The sequence below is a fragment of the Centropristis striata genome, chromosome 15 (genome assembly GCF_030273125.1).
Source record: "Centropristis striata isolate RG_2023a ecotype Rhode Island chromosome 15, C.striata_1.0, whole genome shotgun sequence".
NCBI classification, from domain to species: Eukaryota; Metazoa; Chordata; class Actinopteri; order Perciformes; family Serranidae; genus Centropristis; species Centropristis striata.
Window position 1 is genome coordinate 3,135,707 of NC_081531.1, and position 23,549 is coordinate 3,159,255.

A 23,549-nucleotide genomic window follows, 5' to 3' on the forward strand; every position below is an offset into this window, starting at 1 on the left:
CTTACAGATGAACTCATCGTATCTGTGCCACGATAATCCTTTATAGTCGTTTTATTCTGAAAAATGGAACTTTTATTTTGAAGGTCCTGATATGTTCTGAGATATTTCCATCGAATTATTGATTTTCGCTTCTACCTCAGTTAGAAACTGATGTATTATTGCACCTTTGAGTGTTTTTAGTTTGCAAAATGCAATTAAAAAAAAACATTTTTTAATAGTTTGGTCTCTTTTTTCTCCGTGTGTGAAAACCGTCTGACCATAATAACTCGATCACGTGCAGCATAAATAACAACAGAAGTCTGTTTATTTATTTATTTATGTTTAAATTATTTATGTATGTATAAATGTTAACAGCAGAAATCAAGTGGGCCTTTAATAAAAGGGGCTATAACAATAAACCAAGCCAAGAACCGATTCATTCATTATTTATATTCTATATACAGTAAATATATTTACAGACATGAATATAAAGTCAGCCACTCAAGAGTCTCTGACAATAAAAACATAAACAAAAAAATATTTACAAAAACTTTTAACAATGTGGAAATATAAAAAGTAGACCAATTAAAAAAAGAAGAAGACATAACGGTTAAAAAGCTGAATGTATGGGGATTTTAGTTATAGGGATAAAAGTGCTAAAGGATGGGGCATTATTATTATTATTATTATTATTATTATTATTATTTTTAATAATAATAAAAATTATTATTATTATCATTTGCATTTTCTATCTGAAGATAAAGAGACATGTGTTTCAAATTAAAAAATAAAAGATAATATTAGGCTTATAATAATAGACTCATAATAATAATAATAATAATAATAATAATAATAATAATAATAATAATAATAATAATAAAAATAATAGCGTGATAATACTGTATAGACTCACAATAGTGTAATAATAATAATATTAATAATAAAAATAAAAATAATTGAAAATAATAATAATAATAATAATAATAATAACAACAATAGCGTTATAATTCTGTATTTTGTCAAAAGAAAAGACATTTTAGGAATAATAATAGACTCATAATAGTGTAGTAATATTAATAATAATAATAATAATAATAATAATAATAATAACAACAATAATAATTAATACATAATAATAATAATAATAATAAAATTCACAATAATGAATAATAATAATAATAATAATATTAATAGCGTGATAATTATGTGTTTTGTCAAAAGAAAATACTTTCTAGGAATTATAATAGGCTATTGATTATAGACTCATAATAATAGACTCATTATAATAATAATAATAATAATAATAATAATAACAATAATATTAGCGTGATAATTCTGTATTTTGTCAAAAGAAAATACTTTTTAGGGATAATATCATAATAATAATAATAATAATAATAATAATAATAATAATAATAATAATAATAATATGGTGATAATAACTCTGTTCCGTCACACATAACAACACGGACATTCTCCTACAGAGAGCCTACATGGAGGAAAGAGGCGCGTGTTAAAACCATCGCGCCTCTCTGCGCGTCATGATAGAATAAATATGAATAATATGAATAATATGAATAATATGAATATGGTATTATAAACAGAGACATGTGTCTCCAGGGAGACACGGACAGACAGACAGGCCGCTGCCTACTATAGTAGATGGTCCGGGGAACAAATGTCCTCCTCGATGTCCACGTCGTCGTCGTTGTCGTCCAGCAGGAAGGAGTCCGGCTCCAGGCCGCCTCCTCCATGTTTCACCTCCTCCGCGCTCTTCTCCGTCAGCTCGCTCTCGCTGGAGTTCCCCCCGGAGCGCTCCAGCTCCCCGGGGGTCTTCCGCTCGTCCTGCGCCTTCCGCAGCTGCTTCTTGTGCTTCATCCGCCGGTTCTGGAACCACGTTTTCACCTGCAGCGGCGCGAAAAGGAACCAGTTATTTTTACGCATTTACGCATTAATGTGGCGCGGCGCAAAAAGGGAACCAAATATTATAGATTTACGCATTAATGTGGCCATTATAGCCCCAAAGCGATGCAAAATATAGCGAAATAAACAGCATTCAAATGCCAAAAATAGATGTAAAAATGACCCAAAAAGACACAAATTGACTAAAAATAGATGTAAAAGGACACAAAATGATCAAAATAGACACAAATTGACCAAAAATACAGGAACAAATGATTCGACCACCTTGTTTTCTTCAGTTTCTTGTTCATTTATCATCATTTTTCATCATTCAAATGCTAAAAAAACCAGCAATGTGCAACTGTTTTTGCAAAATTACAAAATAGTAGAATATGATGACTAATGTGTAAGTGATTTAAATAGACAAAATAATGATATGCAATGATATTTTTGGAGTATTTGTTTCATTTACATGCATTCATTGGATGCCAAATAAACAGCATACAGTCAATTGAAGATTACTTGCATATTGCTTATGAGGACACATACGTAAAAAAATACACAAATACAGTCATGGAAAAAAATATTATAGCATTGTTTTCTTCAGTTTCTTGTTCATTTTAATGCCTGGTTCAACTAAAGGTTCATTTGTTTGGACAAATAAAACGAAAACAACAAAAATAGCTGATAAGAGTTTAATTTAAGAGCTGATATCTAGACATTTAACATGGTTTTATTGATAATAACCAAAATTATTATCAAGGAAACCATCGAAAATGTCTAGATATCAGCTCTGAAATGTCATTTCGGGAAAAAAATGTAATACTACATGGATCAACAGACTATAAAAATAACATTTTGAGAGTATCGGGACATTTAAAAAAAAAAAAGATATCTAGACATTTTCCATGGTTTTATTGATAATAACCAAAATCATCAAGAAAACCATGGAAAATGGCTTTAAAATCAACAAGAAATCGAAGAAAACAAGCGTGGTCTAATCATTTTTTCATGACTTTATGTATAAATTGCTACAGAACAGATTTTGTATGTTGGAAAATGTTATATTTGTCCAAACAAATGAACCTGTGGGCATTAAAATGAACAAGACATTGAAGAAAACACGAGTGGTCTGATCATTTACCCCATTATTTATATATATATATATCGCATTAAATTCAGGCTATATTTAATCGGCTGCAAAGTGACATTTATCGGTTGAAATATTATATATAAAACGTAATTATTACACGTTTATCAGAATTATCAATTGAGGCTATAGGGAAAAATGCAATTCTCTTATAATAAACAGTATAAAGGCTATGAATATGCTCTATTGTATATGTTTAAATATATATATTACAGCTGCAACAATTATTCGATTAATCGAACAATAATCGATTATTAAATTAACCGTCAACTAGCCTATTTTGATAATTGAATAATTGGATTTTTAAAGACAATAATTCCACATTCTCTGATTTCAGCTTCTTCACTGTGAATATTTCCTTCATGACAATAAACTAAATAACTACATTTATCGAGGCACCACGTCATTTTTGTCGTGTGCGCGTTTATTGGATCACGTCTCCAGCTTCAGTGTGTGTGTGTGTGTGTGTGTGTGTGTGTGTGTGTGTGTGTACCTGTGTCTCGGACAGGCTGAGCGCCGTGGCCAGCTCCACCCTCTCCGGGGTGGACAGGTACCGCTGGATCTCGAACCTCTTCTCCAGGCCGGAGAGCTGCGAGTCGGAGAAGACGGTCCGGGCCTTGCGGCGGCGGCAGTGTTTCCCCGGCAGGTCGGCGTGGTGCTGGAACAGAGCCGGCATCTGCATCCCTGCTCCACCACCACCACCACCACAACAACAACAACAACAACAACAACAACAACAACAACAAGCAGCGTCATTAGAGAGTTTCACTTTATTCATTTAACACTCAGTGAAATACTTGCAAATTCAAAATTTCAACCCTGGAGAATATTGGAGGATATTACAAACAGTCAGGATGTGTAAAAAAAACAACATACGGACCCGGGAGAGGGGTAATATTTTTTTTAGAAAAAAAGTGATTAAAGTGGCAAATCTAGGAGAAAAAAATGTGCAGATTTATGAGATTTAAAGTGTTGAATCTGCGAGAAAAAAATTGTTTTTTCCCACTTTTGTCTCGTAAATCTGCGACTTTTTTCGAGCAGATTTGTCACTTTAAATCTCTTAAATCTGCATATTTATTTTTATTCATACCTGGCCTTAATATAGTTCTTCGCCCGATAAAGGGTTAAAACAGGGACAATACATATTAATGAACATATACATGTAAATATGCAAAGTATAACCAATAATGATGATGAATAACGATGGATAATTTCCATCTTTAGTCCCTTTGGCAGAGGAAAACTGAGAGAAAAACTTCTCAAAAATAAACGTTAAAGCTTCATATATATTCATATATATATATATATATATATATATATATATATATATGAATATATATATGCATGCTTTATTTAACCAGGTAAAAGTCTCATAGAGATGAAACAACATCTCTTTCCGAGAGAGACGTGGACAAGAAAGCAGCATAAAAAGAGACAAATTACTTTTAAACACAGTTATCATAAACAATTAAATACAAATACCGCATCACAACAACACTGATCATGCATGCTTCCTTTTCCCCCGTGCATGTAAAAAAATATTACTATTATTAATAATAGAAACGCTTAATGTGTCTGATAAATGTAAAAACAGGCTAAATACAGTCAGGGAAAAAATTACTAGACCATTTTTTCCTTCATTTCATCGTTCATTTTAATGCCTGCTGCAACTAAAGGTACATTTGATTGGACAAATAATTAATTTAAGAGCTGATATCTAGACATTTTCCATGTTTTTCTAGATAATAACCAAAATCATAAATAATAAAACCATGTTAAATGTCTAGATATCAGCTCTGAAATTAAACTCTTATCAGCTATTTTTGTTGTTATCATTATATTTGTCCAAACAAATGAACCTTTAGTTGTAAAAATGAACAAGAAGCTGAAGAAAATAATCATTTTTCCAATGACTGTGTGTATGGAATAGTCAAAGCAATAATAATCGCATTTAAACAAATGTTTGGACAAACACTAAGATAAAAAATAAGAATAAATTGTACATTTTTATTGCAGGAAAGTTGAATTTTCAATCCTGAAGAAGAAAAAAACCCCGAACTAAATACTCTACTGTATTCTATCTGCTCGTTTTGTCTGAAATATTCATATCTGAATGTCATTTTATAAACCTAAATATCTCTTTTAAATGCTTTTAATGTGTGTAAAGCACTTTGAATCACCCTGTTGTTGAAAGCTGCTGCACAAATAAACCTGCCTTGAAATTTTGCTCTATTCTCTGAGATGCTGAGAGGATTTTATAGCCTATTTTGTGATATTTCCCTGCATGCACAAGCAACTTTTTTGCAATTTAAATGCGCAAATCTGCAGCTCTCCCATCCCCGGGTGAGACTTTCTAGATAATTCTGCTTGTCCTCCGGGTCCAGGCCTCCAGCCGGCCGGGGCTCTTACCGGAGGTGAAGAAGTACTGGTGGTGCTCTGGTTTGTGCAGAGGGTGGTGCGGATGCGGCGCCAGGATCGGGGTGGGCATCAGCGGGTATCCGTACTCCAGGATGGGCATCCTGGAGGCCAGGGAGCTGCAGAAGGGGGACGGGATCACCTCCCGCAGCGGCTTGGGTTTGTGCAATAAAATGTCCTCGATGAAGAACGACGTGGACCTCTGCGTGGGCGCCGCAGACGCGTAGTTCATACTCATGGTGCTAGTTTAGGTTGTTGTGGTGCTGGTTTTTCTGCACCAGCATCTATTAAAGCTGCTCTCTCTCTCTCTCTCTCTCTCTCTCTCTCTCTCTCTCTCTCTCCGAGTCTCCAGGTCTCTCCAGGTCTCTCCAGGTCTCTCCAGGTCTCTGCAGGTCTCTCCAGGTCTCTCCAGGTCTCTCCAGGTCTCTCCAGGTCTCTCCCGGGCTTTAGCTCCGCCGCTGTGACTCTCCTCCAGCCTGCAGCATCTCTCAGATATCTGTCAGGCAGAGACGCATCTCCAACAAACATTTATTCAGACAGACAGCGGATTGGGGGGAAATTGATTTACGCAGCAGCCAATTAGAGCGCTGGATGGGTTGGGAGGGGGCGGGGCGAGGTGAGGGGGCCCGCTCTGCGCTCTGATTGGCTGAGGCGCGTTAGAAGATCAGCTCAGGCGGGAAAAAAAGCGACGAAAAAGTCCAACCGGGATGCTTGCGTGGTCGCCTAGCAACCAGGTTCGCGGGTGTATGGAGATTATTTTTATTCAGATTTATACATTATGAAAACAAAGAAGTGCGTTTTATTACTTTATTACTGTAAATAAAATAATTGTTTAATATACGGTAAAATTTTGGCTTGTGGTGGGATTTCTACTGTAGTTTAAATGTAGCAAAAAAAGCGACGCTTGAGTGGTCGCCTAGCAACCAGGTTCACAGGTGTATAGCCTATATGACCTAATGGAAGAATTATTTTTATTCAGATTTATACATTATGAAAACAAAGAGGTGCGTTTTATTTTTCATTTTAGGTAATCCACTGTAAATTAAAAAAAAAGTTTAATTTAAGGTAAAAGCCCGGCAGCTGTGGTTGCCAGAACTTGCCTGTAAAAATGCAATGAGTGGGGTTTTTTGTTGTTTTTTTTGTTTGTTTTACAGTTAACAAGTGTTGTAGCGTATTTCTATTCAGATTCATACATTATGAATATAAAAGAGGTGCGTTTTATTTGTCATGTTAAGTAATCTCACAGAATATTACACTGTAAAAAAAATCTGTTTAATTTACGGTAAAAACCGGGCCCGCTCTGCGCTCTGATTGGCTGAGGCGACGAAAAAGTCCAACCGGGATGCTTGAGTGGTCGCCTAGCAACCAGGTTCGCGGGTGTGTGGAGATATATGACCTTATGGAAGAATTATTTTTATTCAGATTCATACATTATGAAAACAAAGAGGTGCGTTTTATTACTTTATTACTGTAAATAAAATAATTGTTTAATTTACGGTAAAATGTTGCCTTGTGTTGGGATTTCTACTGTAGTTTAAATGTAGCAAAATATATATGACCTTATGGAAGAGTTATTTAGTTATATATTTAGATTTATAAATAATGACAACAAAGGAGGTGCGTTTTATTTGTCATTTTAGGTAATCCACTAATTTGTTTAATTAACGGTGGTTGCCAGAACTTCACCGTAAAAAATACAATGAGTGGGGTTTTTTGTTGTTTTTTGTTGTTTGTTTTACAGTTTAAAAGTGTTGTAGCCTATTTCTATTCAGATTTATACATTATGAATATAAAAGAGGTGCGTTTTATTTGTCATGTTAAGTAATCTCACAGAATATTACACTGTAAAAAAATGTTTAATTTACGGTAAAAACCCGGCAGAATTTGATTTACGCGCTGGATGGGTTGGGAGGGGGCGGGGCGAGGTGAGGGGGCCCGCTCTGCGCTCTGATTGGCTGAGGCGCGTTAGAAGATCAGCTCAGGCGGGAAAAAAAGCGACGAAAAAGTCCAACCGGGATGCTTGCGTGGTCGCCTAGCAACCAGGTTCGAGGGTGTATAAATATATGACCTTATGAAGGAATTATTTCCATTCAGATTTATACATTATGAAAACAAAGGAGGTGCGTTTTATTTGTCATTTTAGGTAATCCACTGTAAATAAAAAATGTGTTTAATTTACGGTAAAATCCCGGCAGCTGCGGTTGCCAGAACGTCACCGTAAAAAATACAATGAGTGGGGTTTTTTTTTACGGTGCACTGTAAAAAAAGAAAAGGTTTAATTTACGATAAAATTCTGGCAGCTGTGGTTGCCAGAACTTCACTGCCAGAAAAAACAAAACAATAAGTAGGTTTTCTACTGTAAATTCAAATGTAAATATGTTTTGGAAAACTGTAATTTTGACTGAATAGTGTCTTTATTTTTGGGTTTATTGTGTCCTTATGACATGACGGTATTTCTCCTGTAATATTACATGAAATTTACATGAATTTTACAGTTTAAAGCGTTGTAGCCTGTATATATATGACCTTGTGAAAGACTTATAAATATTCAGATTTATACATAATGAATACAAAGGAGATGCGTTTTAAAATGCCTGCAGCTACACTGTAAAAAATGTTTGTGGAAATTACAGTAAAACACTCTCAAATTGCATCAGAAATAGGGCGTAAAATAAAACATTGAATAGCACCGTACTAGACGCTTTTAATTACGATAAATAAAAGAATAGTAACAAAAACTAGAAAATTTCCTCTGGGGAAATTCTGAAAGGGCCACGGGGGCTACTGCCGGTGTGTGTACACTTTGATGAGATTCTTCAGAGATTTCAAACAATTAATACTAGTAATGTTATAATACTATATTATATACAAGGAGCACAACTACAGCAAGCATTCCTTTACAAGTATTTATTTATGCAGCAACCTATGACCTTTAACCTCAAAATGTGTGTGTATGTGTGTGTTCTCTCTTTCTGTGAGAGATGGATGAAAGGATCAAAGGCTTTGGGGTCCACCAATCAGAGCAGAGCAATCAACAGAATTAACTGCCGCTGTAGAATGTCCCGGAACAGTGACAGCAGCCAGAGGTAGACAGACTGGAATTTCTGGCCTCATTGCTACAAAAACATTTTTTACAGTGTAGTGTTGCCCTCTGGAGCTCACCATGGTGCTGAAAAGTGCTGCTGTTCTCCTCATTCATTTCAAGCCACTATATGTTTATATAATCTCCCTAGATGTTCCTACATTAAGATGCTTTATTGTTCTTCTTTAGCAGATTTAGTGGTGAGTTCAAAGTGACTTTAATCCTTTAGAAAAAAAGTAGCTTTTAATTGATATATTTCGGATTGGAAATGAATGATTTTCATACGTCATCATTGTCAAAACAAACATTTTTGAAGACGTGTAAGCTACATAGGAAACATAATGCTGCCACACTGACAAAATAAAAGGCTCAGTATGACGTCATAACGGGATAGTTTCATGTTTTTCCATCCATCCATCCATCCATCCATCCATCCATCCGTCCATCCATCCAGCATCCATCCATCCATTCATCCATCCATCCATCCATCCATCCATCCATCCGTCCAGCATCCATCCATCCATCCATCCATCCATCCGTCCATCCATCCATCCATCCATCCATCCGTCCAGCATCCATCCATCCATCCATCCATCCATCCGTCCATCCATCCATCCATCCATCCATCCATCCATCCATCCAGCATCCATCCATCCATCCATCATCCATCCATCATCATCCATCCATCCATCTTTCTTCCATCCATCCATCCATCCATCCATCCATCCATCCATTCATCTTTCATCCATCCATCCATCTTTCTTCCATCCATCCATCCATCCATCCATCCATCCATAATAACGTGAAACTATTCACTATTATAACGTTAAACTGAGACTTTTTTTTGGAACTATTTTTGTTGTTTTTCACAGAGTCTCCAATAACAACATCACTGTGATGTTTTCTATAATAACCATGGAGCTGATATTATCATATAAATATCTGGATAATCCGTATTTGTAGAATAACTTCCTATCGTCCTATAGAACATAATTCCCCATTCTGATGAAGCACTTTGTCCCCAAACTTTAGATTTCCTGCAGCTGAAACTTGAACATGAAACCACATATATGTCTAGTTAATTGTGGGGAGATTCGCGGTGCACTCTCCCTCCGTGTTAGTAGTTTTTGAATGAAGCCTGTGTCACGGGAGGATTGTTCTGCTGCAGGTCTGTCTAGTAATTCCCCCCAAATTGGCTGTAATTGTCGGTATTAAAATCTGGGAGAGTACAAGTGCCGCTCCTGTGCCCATTTGCGAAAGAAAGCGGTGCGCTGTAATTTGTTGATATGGTGTTGTCATCACATTTCCAATCAGCTCGGCTAATGTGAAAGTGTCTTAATGTAGGCAGAATTCACGCTGCAATGCTATTAGGCAATTAAGGGAGATGTTAGAGCGGAAGTTGTAATCCTTGGGCTGGAGGACAGGATATCCATTTATCAGATGGAGGCAGAACAAATTAATTAGCTGGAATCAGCTGCTGCTGCTGGAAGAGACGCTGCTTTAGTTTGCATAGGTTTGTGTTGTAAACGGCCTCTAAATGTTAATGAGCAGATAGTTGGAGGGTTTATTAGTTCAATCATAACTTCCAGATCTTCTAAAAACATCTTTCAATCCTTCCTCGCTGTTTCTTTGTCATTTAGATCTAATTCAGTGTTTTTTTATTGACACAATATGCAAAACTGTCTGTGGTCTTTGTCATTTATATTTATAATTAATGATCATTTTGACTTGTGACATTGTGAGAAAAATTGATTGAATTTAGTTTTTTATAAATATGTGTCTTTTTGGTCATTTTGTGTCATTTTGACATTTATTTTTTGTCAGTTTGTGTCTGTTTTTTGTTATTTTTACATCTATTTTGGTGAATTTGTGTCATTTTTACATTGATTTTTGGTCATTTTGTGCCATTTTTGGTCATCTTTACATCTACTCTGGTCAATTTGTGCCTTTTTGGTCATTTGTACATCTATTTTTGGTCATTTCATGTCATTTCGGGTAATTTTTTACATCTATTTTGGTCATTTTGTGTCTTTTTTGGTAATTTTTACATCTATTTTTAGTCAATTTGTGTCATTTATACATCTATTTTGGTCAATTTGTGTCTTTTTTGGTCATTTTGTGTCATTTTCACATCTATTTTTGATCATTTTGTGTCATTTTCACATCTATTTTTGGTCATTTTGTGTCTTTTATGATCATTTTTACATCTATTTTTAGTCAGTTTGTGTCATTATGACATCTATTTTGGTCAATTTGTGTCTTTTTTGGTCATTTTGGGGCATTTTTATATCGATTTTGCTCAATTTGTGTCTATTTTGATCATTTTCAGTAATTTTTTGGTCATTTTTACATCTACAATCATGGAAACATTCTTGATAATAACCAAAATCATTATCAATAAAACCATATTAAATGTCTAGATATCAGCTCTTAAATTAAACTCTTATCAGCTGTTTTTGTTGTTATCATTATATTTGTCCAAACAAATGAACCTTTAGTTGAACCAGGCATTAAAATGAACAAGAAAATGAAGAAAACAATGGTCTAATAATCATTTTTTCCATGACTGAATGTGTTCCCATGAAGTTTCAGTCGGACAGTTAATCCTGGAAGCATAATAAATGCTTATTATTATTATTATTATTATTATGGTTATAGAGTGAAGGTGCAGCAGCAGCAGATGGTGGAGGCCTGCAGCGTCTGGCTGCGTCACTCCTTTCTGCAGCGCGCCAGGATAACAAGTTGCTTTTAGGGGAAAATTAGAAAGTAAATGAAACAAATGGTGATGAAATCGCCTTAAGGATCCGTTCCCGAGGCGCGCTAAGCGGCTTTCTGAGGCCATTTCATTAAGTAAAAGATGTGAGCCGGCCAGGCCGTGCGTCACTGCGGTAAGTGGCGCGTTTGGTGCAGCAGCGCGTCTTATAATATGTTTTAAAGACGGAGAAGAGGAATAAATGGAGGAGAGGAAGTTAATATCCCTACATCATTAATAATAATGTCAATGCATGCTACATATAGTATGTCTGACACATTTTCAGGATTGATATTGTGCTGTTTTTAAATATAGAAATTGTTTTTTTGATATAAATACTGCGGTTAGTTTTGTTTTTTGTTGTTATCATTATATTTGTCCAAACAAATGTATCTTTAGTTGAACCAGGCATTAAAATGAACAAGAAACTGAAGAAAACAAGGTGGTCTAATCATTTTTTCCTGTATTTTTGGTCAATTTGTGTCTATTTTTTTTTTTTTTTTTTACATCTATTTTAGTCAATTTGTGTCGATTTCGGTAATTTTGTGGGTTTTTTTTTTTGTCATTTTTACATCCATTTTAGTCAATTTGTGTCATTTTTGGTCATTTTCACATCTATTTTGGTCAATTTGTGTCTATTTAGATAATTTTGTGTTCTTTTTTAGTCAGTTCTACATCTATTTTTGGTCATTTTGCGTCATTTTTACATCTAATGTTGGCCGTTTTGCGTCATTTTTGGCCATTTTTACATCAATTTTGATAATTTTGTGTTGTGTTGTTTCAGGATTAACATCGTGCTTATTTAATATATAATTAGTTTTCAATATAAATACTGCGTTTAGTTTTGTTTATAGACTTGAAAAATTACTTTTTTTGGTGCAACCAAATCGCAGTTTATGGTATTTTATAGCATCTTTTTCAATATTTCTCTGAAATGTAGCCACGCCACGTTTTTAACGCACTCTGCAGATTGGCGTAATTATGCGCCAATTCAACTTTATTTTCATATATATAATAAATAGGCCTATATATATATATATATATATATATATATATATATATATATATATATAAGCAGCAGATGATGCTCCCTGCTCCCAGACTTTGTGCAGCTTGCAGCACAAACACTCACAGTGAGTGTTTTGGTTTGTTTTCGTGCTAAACGTGTGCAAACTCTCAACAGTAGAAACAGAGAAGAGCCGCAGATGGAGCTGATGGTTGCACATGTTGCATGGTGTTGTGAGTGAGCGGAGCTTCACCTGCAGCTGCAAACACCTGAAATGTTCCTTCTGCAGATAAAAGTCTGAACAGCTCAGCTCCTGCAACATATAAAACACTCCGAGCCCCAAACAAAAAGAGCAACAAAAGTCCGCAACGCAGTGACAGATGTCTGAGAGTTTGCACTTTCACCGTGCACACTTTTTATTTTTATTTTTTTAACTCTATGGAGTCTTTTTGGGCTATTTCCTCCATGTCTGACTCCTTTCCATCCTGCCTGTATTCACCACTTAAAACATGTTTAAATACCATGTTGGTATATTTTTTTCACCTATATGACCTGATAATAATAATAATAACAGATTTTTTATTCTGACTTACTGACTTACTTTATTAAAACATTTAGAACCAAAAAGAAACAAAGAAAAACCAATATAAATGTGATCTTGTGATTGTGTGTGATCCTGTCATCAACTCTTTTGTTGTGTCTTTTTTAGTTATTTGGTGTCTTTTTTGATCATTTTGTGTCTTTTGTTTTAGTTATTTTGTGTCTTTTTTGATCATTTTGTGTCTTTTTTAGTCATTTTGTGTCTTTTTTGATCATTTTGTGTCTTTTTTGGTCATTTTGTGTCTTTTTTTGATCATTTTGTGTCTTTTTTTTAGTCATTTTGTGTCTTTTTTGATCATTTTGTGTCTTTTTTGGTCATTTTGTGTCTTTTTTGATCATTTTGTGTCTTTTTTTAGTCATTTTGTGTCTTTTTTAGTTATTTTGTGTCTTTTTTGATCATTTTGTGTCTTTTTTGGTCATTTTGTGTCTTTTTTGATCATTTTGTGTCTTTTTTTTAGTCATTTTGTGTCTTTTTGGTCATTTTGTGCCTTTTTCCAACATAAAATGTGATTTTTAATCAAGGTGAAAACAAAGTTCAATCAATTAAAACAAAGGTGGTCTACTATTTTTTTCCATGACTGTATTTATTGGTTGCATGGAGACTTTTAGGGGTTTAGCCAAAATGCATATATCAGTATTTTTGCTTGATATTTTAACCAAACACTGTGACTTTTTTGTGGCATATCAGAAGATAATTAAATAGAAATATCAAAAATGTGGAATTGGAAAACAAGTTATTGTTGATTGACACATTTTCCCTCATTGTGCATAAGAAATCATCCTGTTTATCCACATTTAACAGCAGAAATCAGCCTTTCTCTGACTGTATGTCAATAAAAAAACCCCAGTAGCAGATAAGTTCATCAACAGACTTTTAACATCTGCACAGCGTCTTTATGAATGAAAATAAGACTCGTCTTCTCCCCAATCTTTTATTGAAATCACTGGTAGTTGTTGGATGGTGAGAACCTGCAGGCAGCTGTTAATGATCTCAACACATGGCTTCATTCTGACGATGGAGGAGGTTCTAGTGGGAGTTTGGGCTCCGAGGGCATTCATGCATCCGGTAGGCACACAAATAGAATATACCTGCAAACAATATAGGAAGACAACAGGTCTGAGTCATCAGGCAGGATCTGCAAAATCAGCTGTTTTAGCACAATATGCACAACTATCTGTGATTTGTGTCATGTCTAGTTGGATATTTTTTTGACTTTTCATGCTCAGTGTCATTGTAAGAAAAAATGCATTGAATTGAGTTATTTTTATTTTTGAATGGAAGTCTATGGAGCAGCTTTGTTTTCATATCATCAATTAAATCGATTAGGACACAAATTTATGTCCAGAAACATACAAAAGCTATTCTCATTTTTACATCTATTTTTGGTCATTTTATGTCATTTTTGGTCATTTTTACATCTATTTTTGGTCATTTTATGTCATTTTTGGTCATTTTTACATCTATTTTGGTCAATTTGAGTCTTTTTTGATCATTTTTGCATCCGTATTTGGTCAATTTGTGTCATGTTTACATCTATTTTTGGTCCTTTTGTGTCATTTTTGGTCATTTTTACATCTATTTTTGGTCAATTTCTGTTATTTTTACATCTATTTTGGTCAATTTTTGTCTTTTTTGGTCTTTTTTACTTCTATTTTTTTGTCAATTTGAGTCATTAAAATTAAACTTTTATGAGCTTTTTTTGTTAAAATGAACAACAAATTGAAGAAAACAATGGTCCAATAATGTTTTCAGTGATTGTTTGCCGTTTATTTGGCATCCAATTAATGCATGCAAATTAAACAAATACTCCAAAAAAACTCAATGCATATCATTATTTTGTTGATTTACATCACTTAGATATTAGTCATCATATTCTACTATATTGTAAACATTTGCACATTCCTGTTTTTTTTAGCATTTGAATGATGAAAAATGATGATAAATCAACAAGAAACTGAAGAAAACAAGGTGGTCGAATCATTTTTTCCTGTATTTTTGGTCAATTTGTGTCTATTTTGATCATTTTGTGTCATTTAAATTGCATGCAAATGAAATAAATACTCCAAAAAACTCAATGCATATCATTATTTTGTTGATTTACATCACTTACATATTAGTTATCATATTCTACTATTTTGTAATTTTGCAAAACAGTTGCACATTCCTGTTTTTTAGCATCTGAATGCTGTTTAAACCCTTTTTAAAGAGTAAAACGTGTGCAGCAGCAGCAGCAGCAGCATGCTGCAGGACTCACAGATCACTTTTATGTGCAGTGAATTTTGAAAAAGGCTCCATGAGATCATGTGAAAGGAATCATGAGTCTAAAAGTATTATTTTGTTCGCCATGACGTCCTAAAATGTGTTTCTGCAGCTTGTGATTTCATCTACATTTCACTGAGTGCTGTGTTTTTTATTTTTACCCAAGAACTTCCTCAAGGTTAGAGCTTTAAAAGAAGTTTCACATTTAGCAGAAAACAATGAGAGACGAGTGGAAGCTGCTGAATGAAGGAAACCTAATGTTTGTTTGTTTGTTTACACGTTTACCTGAAAAAAAGGTGAGCACCACGGACACCCAGCCGATGATGTAGGACCAGGAGAACCTCCAGTTCCCGTAGCGTTTCCCGTAGTAGTTAATGGTCACGCCGGTGTAAACCGCCATCGCTAGGAACACTAAGAAGCCTGAGAGCGAAAACACAGTTCAGCTGGAGAAATCACACAACTTTCTCTTTTTATGTACATAAAGTCATAAAAACATGATTGGAACACCTTGTTTTCTTCAGTTTATTGTTTATTTTAATGCCTGGATCAACTAAAGGTACAAATATAATGATAACAACACAAATAGCTGATAAGAGTTTAATTTAAGAGCTGATATCTAGACATTTAACATGGTTTTATTCATAATAACCAAAATCATTATCAATAAATGAGAATCCTCTCCTTCTTCAGTTTCTTTCTTTCCTTCTTTCCGTTCCTACATTCCTTCCTTCCTTCCTTCCTCTCCTTCTTTATTTTCTTAGTTTCCTTCCTTCCTTCCTTCTTTAGTTTCTTAGTTTCCTTTGTTCCTTCCTTTCCTTCCTTCCTTCCTTCCTTCCTTCCTCTCCTTCTTCAGTTTCTTTCTTTCTTTAGTTTCCTTTGTTCCTTCCTTCTTTCCTTTCCTTCCTTCCTTCCTTCCTTCCTTCCTTCCTTTCCTTTAGTTTCTTTGTTTCCTTCCTTCGTTCTTCAGTTTCTTCGTTTCCTTCCTTCCTTCCTTTCCTTCTTCAGTTTCTATGTTTCCTTTGTTCCTTCTTTCCTTCCTTCTTGTCCTTCTTTCCTTTCCTTCCTTCCTTCCTTCCTTTCCTTTAGTTTCTTTGTTTCCTTCCTTCCTTCTTGTCCTTCTTTCCTTTCCTTCCTTCCTTCTTCAGTTTCTTCGTTTCCTTCCTTCCTTCCTTTCCTTCTTCAGTTTCTATGTTTCCTTTGTTCCTTCTTTCCTTCCTTCTTGTCCTTCTTTCCTTTCCTTCCTTCCTTCCTTCCTTCCTCTCCTTCTTCAGTTTCTTCGTTTCCTTTGTTCCTCCATTGTTCCAGCTATTTTTGTTGTTATCATTATATTTGTCCAAACAAGTGAACCTTTAGTTGAACCAGGCATTAAAATGAACAATAAACTGAAGAAAACAAGGTGGTCTAATATTTTTTCCATGACTGTATGAAGCACTAACAATGGGTGTTCCTCAAGGTTCTGTGCTGGGCCCCCTTTTTTAATTTTTTTTTTATATTAATGTACCTTTAGTTGTACCAGGCATTAAAATGAACAAGAAACTGAAGCAAACAATGGTTTTATCCATTTTTTCCATGACTGTATTTCATTTCATTGATCATTTAATGTGCTAATTGCAGCTCAATACTAAACTATTCATGCTGAGTTCAACTTACATGAGATGAAAAATAAAATGCCTGCAGCAAAGGTTTTGTCGAATCTGTCGAAGGAGGAGTAGTGGATGAAGGCCATGATGCCGATGATGATGCCGATGAAGCAGGCCAGCAGGGAGAGGATCATCAGGGCGCGGGTGGCGTCCAGGTGGGCTGAGGGAGGTCAAAGGTCAATAAACAGTCAACGATGGAGGTCAGAGCAAGTCCATGAAGCTGAATTATTAGACATGTGTTGTTGTTGTTATTAAACAAGAGTACACTGTAAAACCCAATGCTGCTCGTTTGTTTTTATAACAAATTTTTCCTTTTTAGAACAAAGATTTTTGCAAAAAGTAATTTTAAGTTAAAATATTGAGTCAAATAGCAAGATTCATTTGAGTTAACTTCATTGTCTTTGTTGTCTTGACATAAAATTATTTCACAGCATCGACACTCAAATATTTAAGTTGAAACAAGAAGTTGGGTTTTACATTGTTCACCAGGGGTCTCAAACTCAAATTACCTGCTGGAGGCAGAATCAAAATGACCAAAAAAAGACACAAAATGACCAAAAAAAGACAGAAATATAACCCCCCCCACACAAAATTACCACAAAAAAAGTATTAAAGGGCCCTCGTGACGATATTTTGTGGCCCCCACCTTGATATGAAAGTTTAATATGAATGGCACTTTACCGTGTTGTGTGTGGAAGGTCCCTTTAATTACTTTTTTTGGTAATTTTGTGTCTTTGTTTTAGTAATTTTGTGTCTTTTTCTTAATAATTTTGTGTCTTTTTAAATAATTTTATGTCTTTTTTGGTAATTTTGTAATAATTTTGTGTCTTTTTTTGGTAATTTTGTGTCTTTTTGTAACAATTTTGTGTCTGTTTTAGGTAAGTTTGTTTTTTTTCTGACATTTGGTGTATTTTTTAAATAATTTTGTCTTTCTTTAATAATTTTGTGTCTTTTTTAGTAATTTTGTGTCTTTTTTTGGTCAGGTAATCTGAGTTTGAGACCCCTGCTCTCAGTACTTCTTGCACCACTGCTTCTCCTCAGACTTCTTCAGTTTCAGTCCAACTAGCAGTACATCCAAAGTTTATCTCAGCCTCATTTCCATCTTTTTGGAAACATGAACGCGCCCTGGCGGCGTCACTCACCGATGCTGTCGTTGTGAGGGAAACATTTCCCCGGCATACAGTAGCGCCACAGGCCCTGGTGCATGTAGTTACTGGACTGCCGATACTGCATCCAGTAATCGGTTGCTGTGGAAACGATCAGGAGGATGTTCCCCACGCCTGCACAGAACAAACCTCCACCCATAAAGCTGTACATCCTGCACACACACACACACACACACACACACACAAAGGAACATAAGGTCACTTAGCATCAACGGTCAGTGTGAGGCCCCCTCCTCTCTCACACACACACACACACACACACACACACTTCAGGGAAAGAGGGTCTAAGTGTCAGTAATTGCGTTGTAATGAACATATTATTTCCAGTGGATTGAGCTGCAGGGTCGCCTGTGTGTGTACGCTCCACTTTGTTCTCTGGGAGATCAATCCCTGAAGATGGGCTTTACACACACACACACACACACACACACACACACACACACACATGCAGCCTCTATCGGGTCCAGCGATGCTTTGATACTTGATACATCTATTGCTCATTGTTCCACCTGAATGCGGCATCCTGCTGCCGTCCTCTCTTCCACATTGGAGAGTTGTCATGGATTTCTTTTAGAGGCTGATAGAGAGACGGATCTTGTTATGTCTGCAGCCTGAACGGGATGTGGCTGAAGAGCTCTGTGAATTCACTGAAGAGCTCTGTTTATTTCCAACAGGATCACATTTCACTCTCCGGCAACTTCCAGCAGCTGCCTTAATCCAAACCAGAGCACTTTTTATAAAAAAAATATCCAATCGATGCCCGCCACATGACACGATTGAGCAAAACTCATAATGTCAATATTATGAAGGGTTTATTAATCGTTTTATCTAATAATCAGTCAGTTAATCAGTTAAATGTCATAATTTATTAAGGACTAATTTTCTGTCCCGAGCCAGGATAATAAAAAACGAGTTGATTTTTTCAATTTTACCTCTCACATTAACAATTTTACTTCTCATATTTACAATTTTACCTCTCACATTCACACTTTTTATCTCTCACATTCACAATTTTACCTCTCACATTCACACTTTTTACCTCTCACATACACAAAAAACACCTCTCACATTCACACTTTTACATCTCACATTCACACTTTTACCTCTCACATTAACAATTTTACCTCTCACATTCACATTTTTACCTCTCACATTTACAAAACAGTGTCTGAATCTCATAACTGGAAAGCTGAGACTTGATTTCGATTTGATGTAAAATTGTGAATGTGAGAGGTAAAAGTGTGAATGTGAGAGGTAAAATTGTGAATGTGAGAGGTGAAATTGTGAATGTGAGAGGTAAATTTGTGAATGTGAGAGGTAAAAATGTTAATGTGAGAGGTAAAAATGTTAATGTGAGAGGTAAAATTGTGAATGTGAGAGGTAAAAGTGTTAATGTGAGAGGTGAAATTGTGAATGTGAGAGGTGAATTTGTGAATGTGAGAGGTAAAAATGTTAATGTGAGAGGTAAATTTGTGAATGTGAGAGGTAAAAATGTTAATGTGAGAGGTGAAATTGTGAATGTGAGAGGTAAAATTGTTAATGTGAGAGGTGAAATTGTGAATGCGCGATGTAAAAGTGTGAATGTGAGAGGTATTTTTTTCAATTAAATTCAACACAACTCAAAATGTCAATATTATGTGGGGTATATAAATCATTTTATGTAATAATCAGTCAGCCTGTTTAATGTGATAATTTCTAAGGAGTCCTCTTTCTTCCGAGCCAGGATAAAAAGCAACCGAGTTGATGTTGTGTTGCCGTGGAGCGAGGCCTTGGATGTGACCTCGAGGCTGAATGTTTCCTCTAAATCATGCAATCACATCTCTCAACCTTTTCCCTCAGAAATTCTTCAGATCTCTTATTTTCCTTTTAAAACATCGGAGAAAATTGACCCACCAAGATAAACAGAATCCATTTCTCCATCTCAATATGTCATTATTTTAAGCCTCTAGAGGGGAATTGGTTTTAAAGTTTCTTTTTTTTTTTTCTACAGTTACACAAACACATACGTCATTCTTTATATGTACATTGTATCTTATTGAAGACACTCGTTTCCATGGAACCTTAAGAGTCACATGCCTCAACTGTACCTTCAGATACTTACTGTTCATGACGTCAATATCTCTCAAATATGTGTTTTTCTTTATAACGGTATATTCAGATTATGAAAAATTTCCATTAACCCTCTATGGCAGTGATTCCCGACCCTCCTAGAGGGGCGCCAAAGATCCACGGGGGGTCGCGAAGCCCTCTTGATTTTAAAGGATGTAATAAATCTAATGCGTTAAATATAGATGAGTCAGCATTTAATTCATTAGTGGTACAAAAACAACTAAATAAGGGCTACATTAAACGTTTATTCATTCATTTAAATAGAAAAAACACTATAGAAAATATTAAAAATAGGCTAAATCGCGAGAATAAGGACATGTGTAACATCTAGAGCTGCAACAATTATTCGATTAATCGAACAATAATCGATTATTAAATTAATCGTCAACGGTTTTGATAATTGAATAATTGACGAAAGACAATAAGTCCAAATTCTCTGTTTTCAGCTTCTTCAATATGAACAATTCTGGTTTCTTTGTTCCTTTATGACAATAAACTGAATATCTCTTTGGTTTGTGGACAAAACAAGAGATTTGATGACGTTATCTTGTGGTTTGGGAAACACTCATTGATATTTTTATACATTTTATTGATCAAACAACTAATCGATTAATTGTTTCAATAATCGACAGATTAATCCATAATTAAAATAATCGTTAGTTGCAGCCCTAGTAACATCCCTCCTGCAGTATACACAGAGGTAACCTCACCTAGCGGTAACCTCACCTAGAGGTAACCTCACCTAGAGGTAACCTCACCTAGCGGTAACCTCACCTAGAGGTAACCTCACCTAGCGGTAACCTCACCTAGAGGTAACCTCATCTAGCGGTAACCTCACCTAGCGGTAACCTCACCTAGAGGTAACCTCACCTAGCGGTAACCTCACCTAGAGGTAACCTCACCTAGCGGTAACCTCACCTAGAGGTAACCTCATCTAGCGGTAACCTCACCTAGCGGTAACCTCACCTAGAGGTAACCTCACCTAGCGGTAACCTCACCTAGCGGTAACCTCACCTAGTGGTAACCTCACCTAGCGGTAACCTCACCTAGCGGTAACCTCACCTAACAACAGAAACACAGAGCTAATGGAAAAATGGCGAAGCGTCAGGGAGACGAAAATGCTGAATATCTCCAAAAGAAAAAGAGAGGGAACCATGAAAGTCATATTGAGTTCGGCTTCATAGAAGCAATGGACAATGGGGGGGTCAACAAAATTTGGTAAAATGGTAAAAATGTGATAAATAAATACATTATTTCAAAAGATGTCTAAAAGTCCATTTAACTGCTGTTTTAAAATACTAATTCACACACTAATACACTTTTACACTACAGGCCAAAAGTTTGGAAGCAACTTAAATGTTCTGTTGTCAATGTCTTTCTTAAAAACCAGTGTGTATTGTGTGTATTTCTGGATGTGTTTACTACATGATCAGACTTTACCTTTATGGAATTGAACCATTTTCCTTCATTGACCTTGATGTAAAAATTGATGTTATCAGACCATTGGTGAATAAATGTTACCAAAAGAAAAGAAGGGCTTAGTTTTAGGCTTGAGGAGATTTGGAAAGGTCACAATTTCAGTGCAAAAGTAAAAAAAAAACAAAAAACAAATCACAGTTTGCATTTTTCACTTTAGCTCTTTGGCTTTTTAGAGTTTGGAGACAAAAATCCCAATATATCTCAACTGTGTTCATATCTCTGACAAACTAACACAGAAATGACTAAAAATGAAGAGTAAAGAAACAAGTGTTCAGATTTATACATTAAGGAAAGAAGGAAACACAAAGTCTAAGCAATAAAAAAACAAATAGCTGATAAATATAGTCAAAATGTGTTCTAATAAGTGACTCTTTACATAATAATCACATTTACTTTTATTGCAAAGTATAGCAATGAAACTTGCATCCAAACTTATGGCCTGTAGTGTATATCATGTTCATATTTTAGTTTGTATATTGTTATTTTTTGTTATTGTCATTAAAACGTGTTGATGTTATACATATGTTTTTTTTTCTATTATCAGTTTGTTATTACTTTCTTTTAACTATGAACATTATGACATTTTTAAGTGGAGGCTTTAAATTGGCCCATGTGGGTTTTCTGCCTCTCTCTGCACTTTACATTATTTGTTATCTTTGTCATTTTATGTTATCATAACTGCGCAATAAATAAACCATAGAGTAAACATAAAAAGCAGACAAAAACTGGTGTGTACATTAAGATTAATATTCACAACAGATTTAATAAGATCACAGTTTCCCCATTGAGCTGTCAGAGAGGCAGCTGTGTCTCCACATGGGGGGAAAAAAAAAAGTCAAAAACTAAAATTAATAATAAAAAGAAATAGAATAGAATAACACTAACTGGATAAAATTCAATATGATCTTACCTCAATCAACCCCTTTTATGAAGATGTTTATGAAGACAGGATTACCTGACAAAATACAACAAGATCCTATGATTTGCCAAGACAGGCGGGTCTCCAGCAGGCTGACAGCTCTAGCGTTTGACGGGTGAATAGGGAGAAACCGGCGCTACAACAAAGAGTGCGCTGAGACAACAGGCCAGGCCGCCACCAGCCAATCAGCACGCACCAGTTTTGTGGTTTGGGAATCTGCTGAAAAAACAGAAATGGCCAACGCTTGGCAAGCTGAAGTAATAGTGATGACTTCATGGTTTTGATTGAAAGTAGAGGGCTGAACTGGCGTTAGTGCAGGACGAGGCGGCTCCTCTCGCTGCTCTCCTTCTCATTTATAAAAGCAAACTTTGACACACCGTTTAGAAAGTCTCATTAAGTCTCATTATGCCTATAAAGGTAAATTGTTTTAACTTGATGAGGATGAGGAAATAAAGATATTTGTAAGTTTGTAACAATCTATTTTTACCAGCATTTGCAGTAAATATTAAGGACTATCACCAAATACACTATTCCTATACCATTGTAACTATTAAATTCACAAAAAACACTTCTCACATTAACAGTTTTACCTCTCACATTAACAATTTTACCTCAAATTCACAATTTTACCTCTCTTATTAACAATTTCACCTCTCACATACATAATTTTACCTCTCTCATTCACAATTTTACCTCTAAAATTCGTAATTTTACCTCTCACTTTAACAAAAATACTTCTCACATACAGTTTTTTCACAAAAAATACCTCTCACGTTCACAATTTTACCTCTCACATTAACAATTTCAATCAAACTGGTAAACATCCTTTTTTATATGTATATAACGTTATATATAACTTTATTGACACGTTGCCGTGGATACGAATTGTTCTGCTTCTCTCCTGATGACGGCTCACGTTGTTAGTGACCTGTCAATCAAAGGTAGCCCCGCCCCAAATCATACGATTCTTTATCTTCTATTTTCTTCTTCTTTAATCTTAATTGTCTTGAAGAAGATTTTTTTTTACTAGCGATTGATTGATTTTTCTGAGGTAATAAATCAAGTGAGAAGTTTTGTCATTTTGGATTGA

At 35.2% G+C, this 23,549-nt stretch overlaps 2 protein-coding genes across 2 annotated transcripts; both read right to left on the reverse strand.

Moving 5' to 3' along the window:
* Positions 1 to 1,373: 1,373 nt before the first annotated feature.
* Positions 1,374 to 5,752, reverse strand: bsx (brain-specific homeobox). Its single transcript, XM_059352270.1, has 3 exons — positions 5,441 to 5,752; positions 3,525 to 3,715; positions 1,374 to 1,884 (listed from the first exon to the last, which is right to left on the reverse strand). Exons 1-3 carry the CDS (start codon positions 5,682 to 5,684, stop codon positions 1,633 to 1,635), a joined length of 687 nt encoding a protein of 228 aa, XP_059208253.1. The 5' UTR covers positions 5,685 to 5,752; the 3' UTR covers positions 1,374 to 1,632.
* Positions 5,753 to 13,880: 8,128 nt separating this feature from the next.
* On the reverse strand, positions 13,881 to 22,470 carry lim2.1 (lens intrinsic membrane protein 2.1). Its single transcript, XM_059352003.1, has 5 exons — positions 22,451 to 22,470; positions 17,929 to 18,104; positions 16,797 to 16,946; positions 15,432 to 15,566; positions 13,881 to 13,975 (listed from the first exon to the last, which is right to left on the reverse strand). The coding sequence occupies exons 2-5, from the start codon at positions 18,101 to 18,103 to the stop codon at positions 13,914 to 13,916; spliced, it is 522 nt and encodes a 173-aa protein (XP_059207986.1). The 5' UTR covers position 18,104; positions 22,451 to 22,470; the 3' UTR covers positions 13,881 to 13,913.
* Between the last annotated feature and the right edge of the window lie 1,079 nt (positions 22,471 to 23,549).

Coding starts and splice junctions, on each gene's coding strand:
- bsx (XM_059352270.1), bottom strand. CDS start 5,684: ATGAGTATGAACTACGCGTCTGCGGCGCCCACGCAGAGGTCCACGTCG. Junction 3,716..5,440: donor CCAGTACTTCTTCACCTCCG/GTAAGAGCCCCG, acceptor GTGGTGGAGCAG/GGATGCAGATGCCGGCTCTG. Junction 1,885..3,524: donor TCAGCCTGTCCGAGACACAG/GTACACACACAC, acceptor GCGCCGCTGCAG/GTGAAAACGTGGTTCCAGAA.
- lim2.1 (XM_059352003.1), bottom strand. CDS start 18,103: ATGTACAGCTTTATGGGTGGAGGTTTGTTCTGTGCAGGCGTGGGGAAC. Junction 16,947..17,928: donor CCCTCACAACGACAGCATCG/GTGAGTGACGCC, acceptor GACCTCCCTCAG/CCCACCTGGACGCCACCCGC. Junction 15,567..16,796: donor CATTTTATTTTTCATCTCAT/GTAAGTTGAACT, acceptor TTTCGCTCTCAG/GCTTCTTAGTGTTCCTAGCG.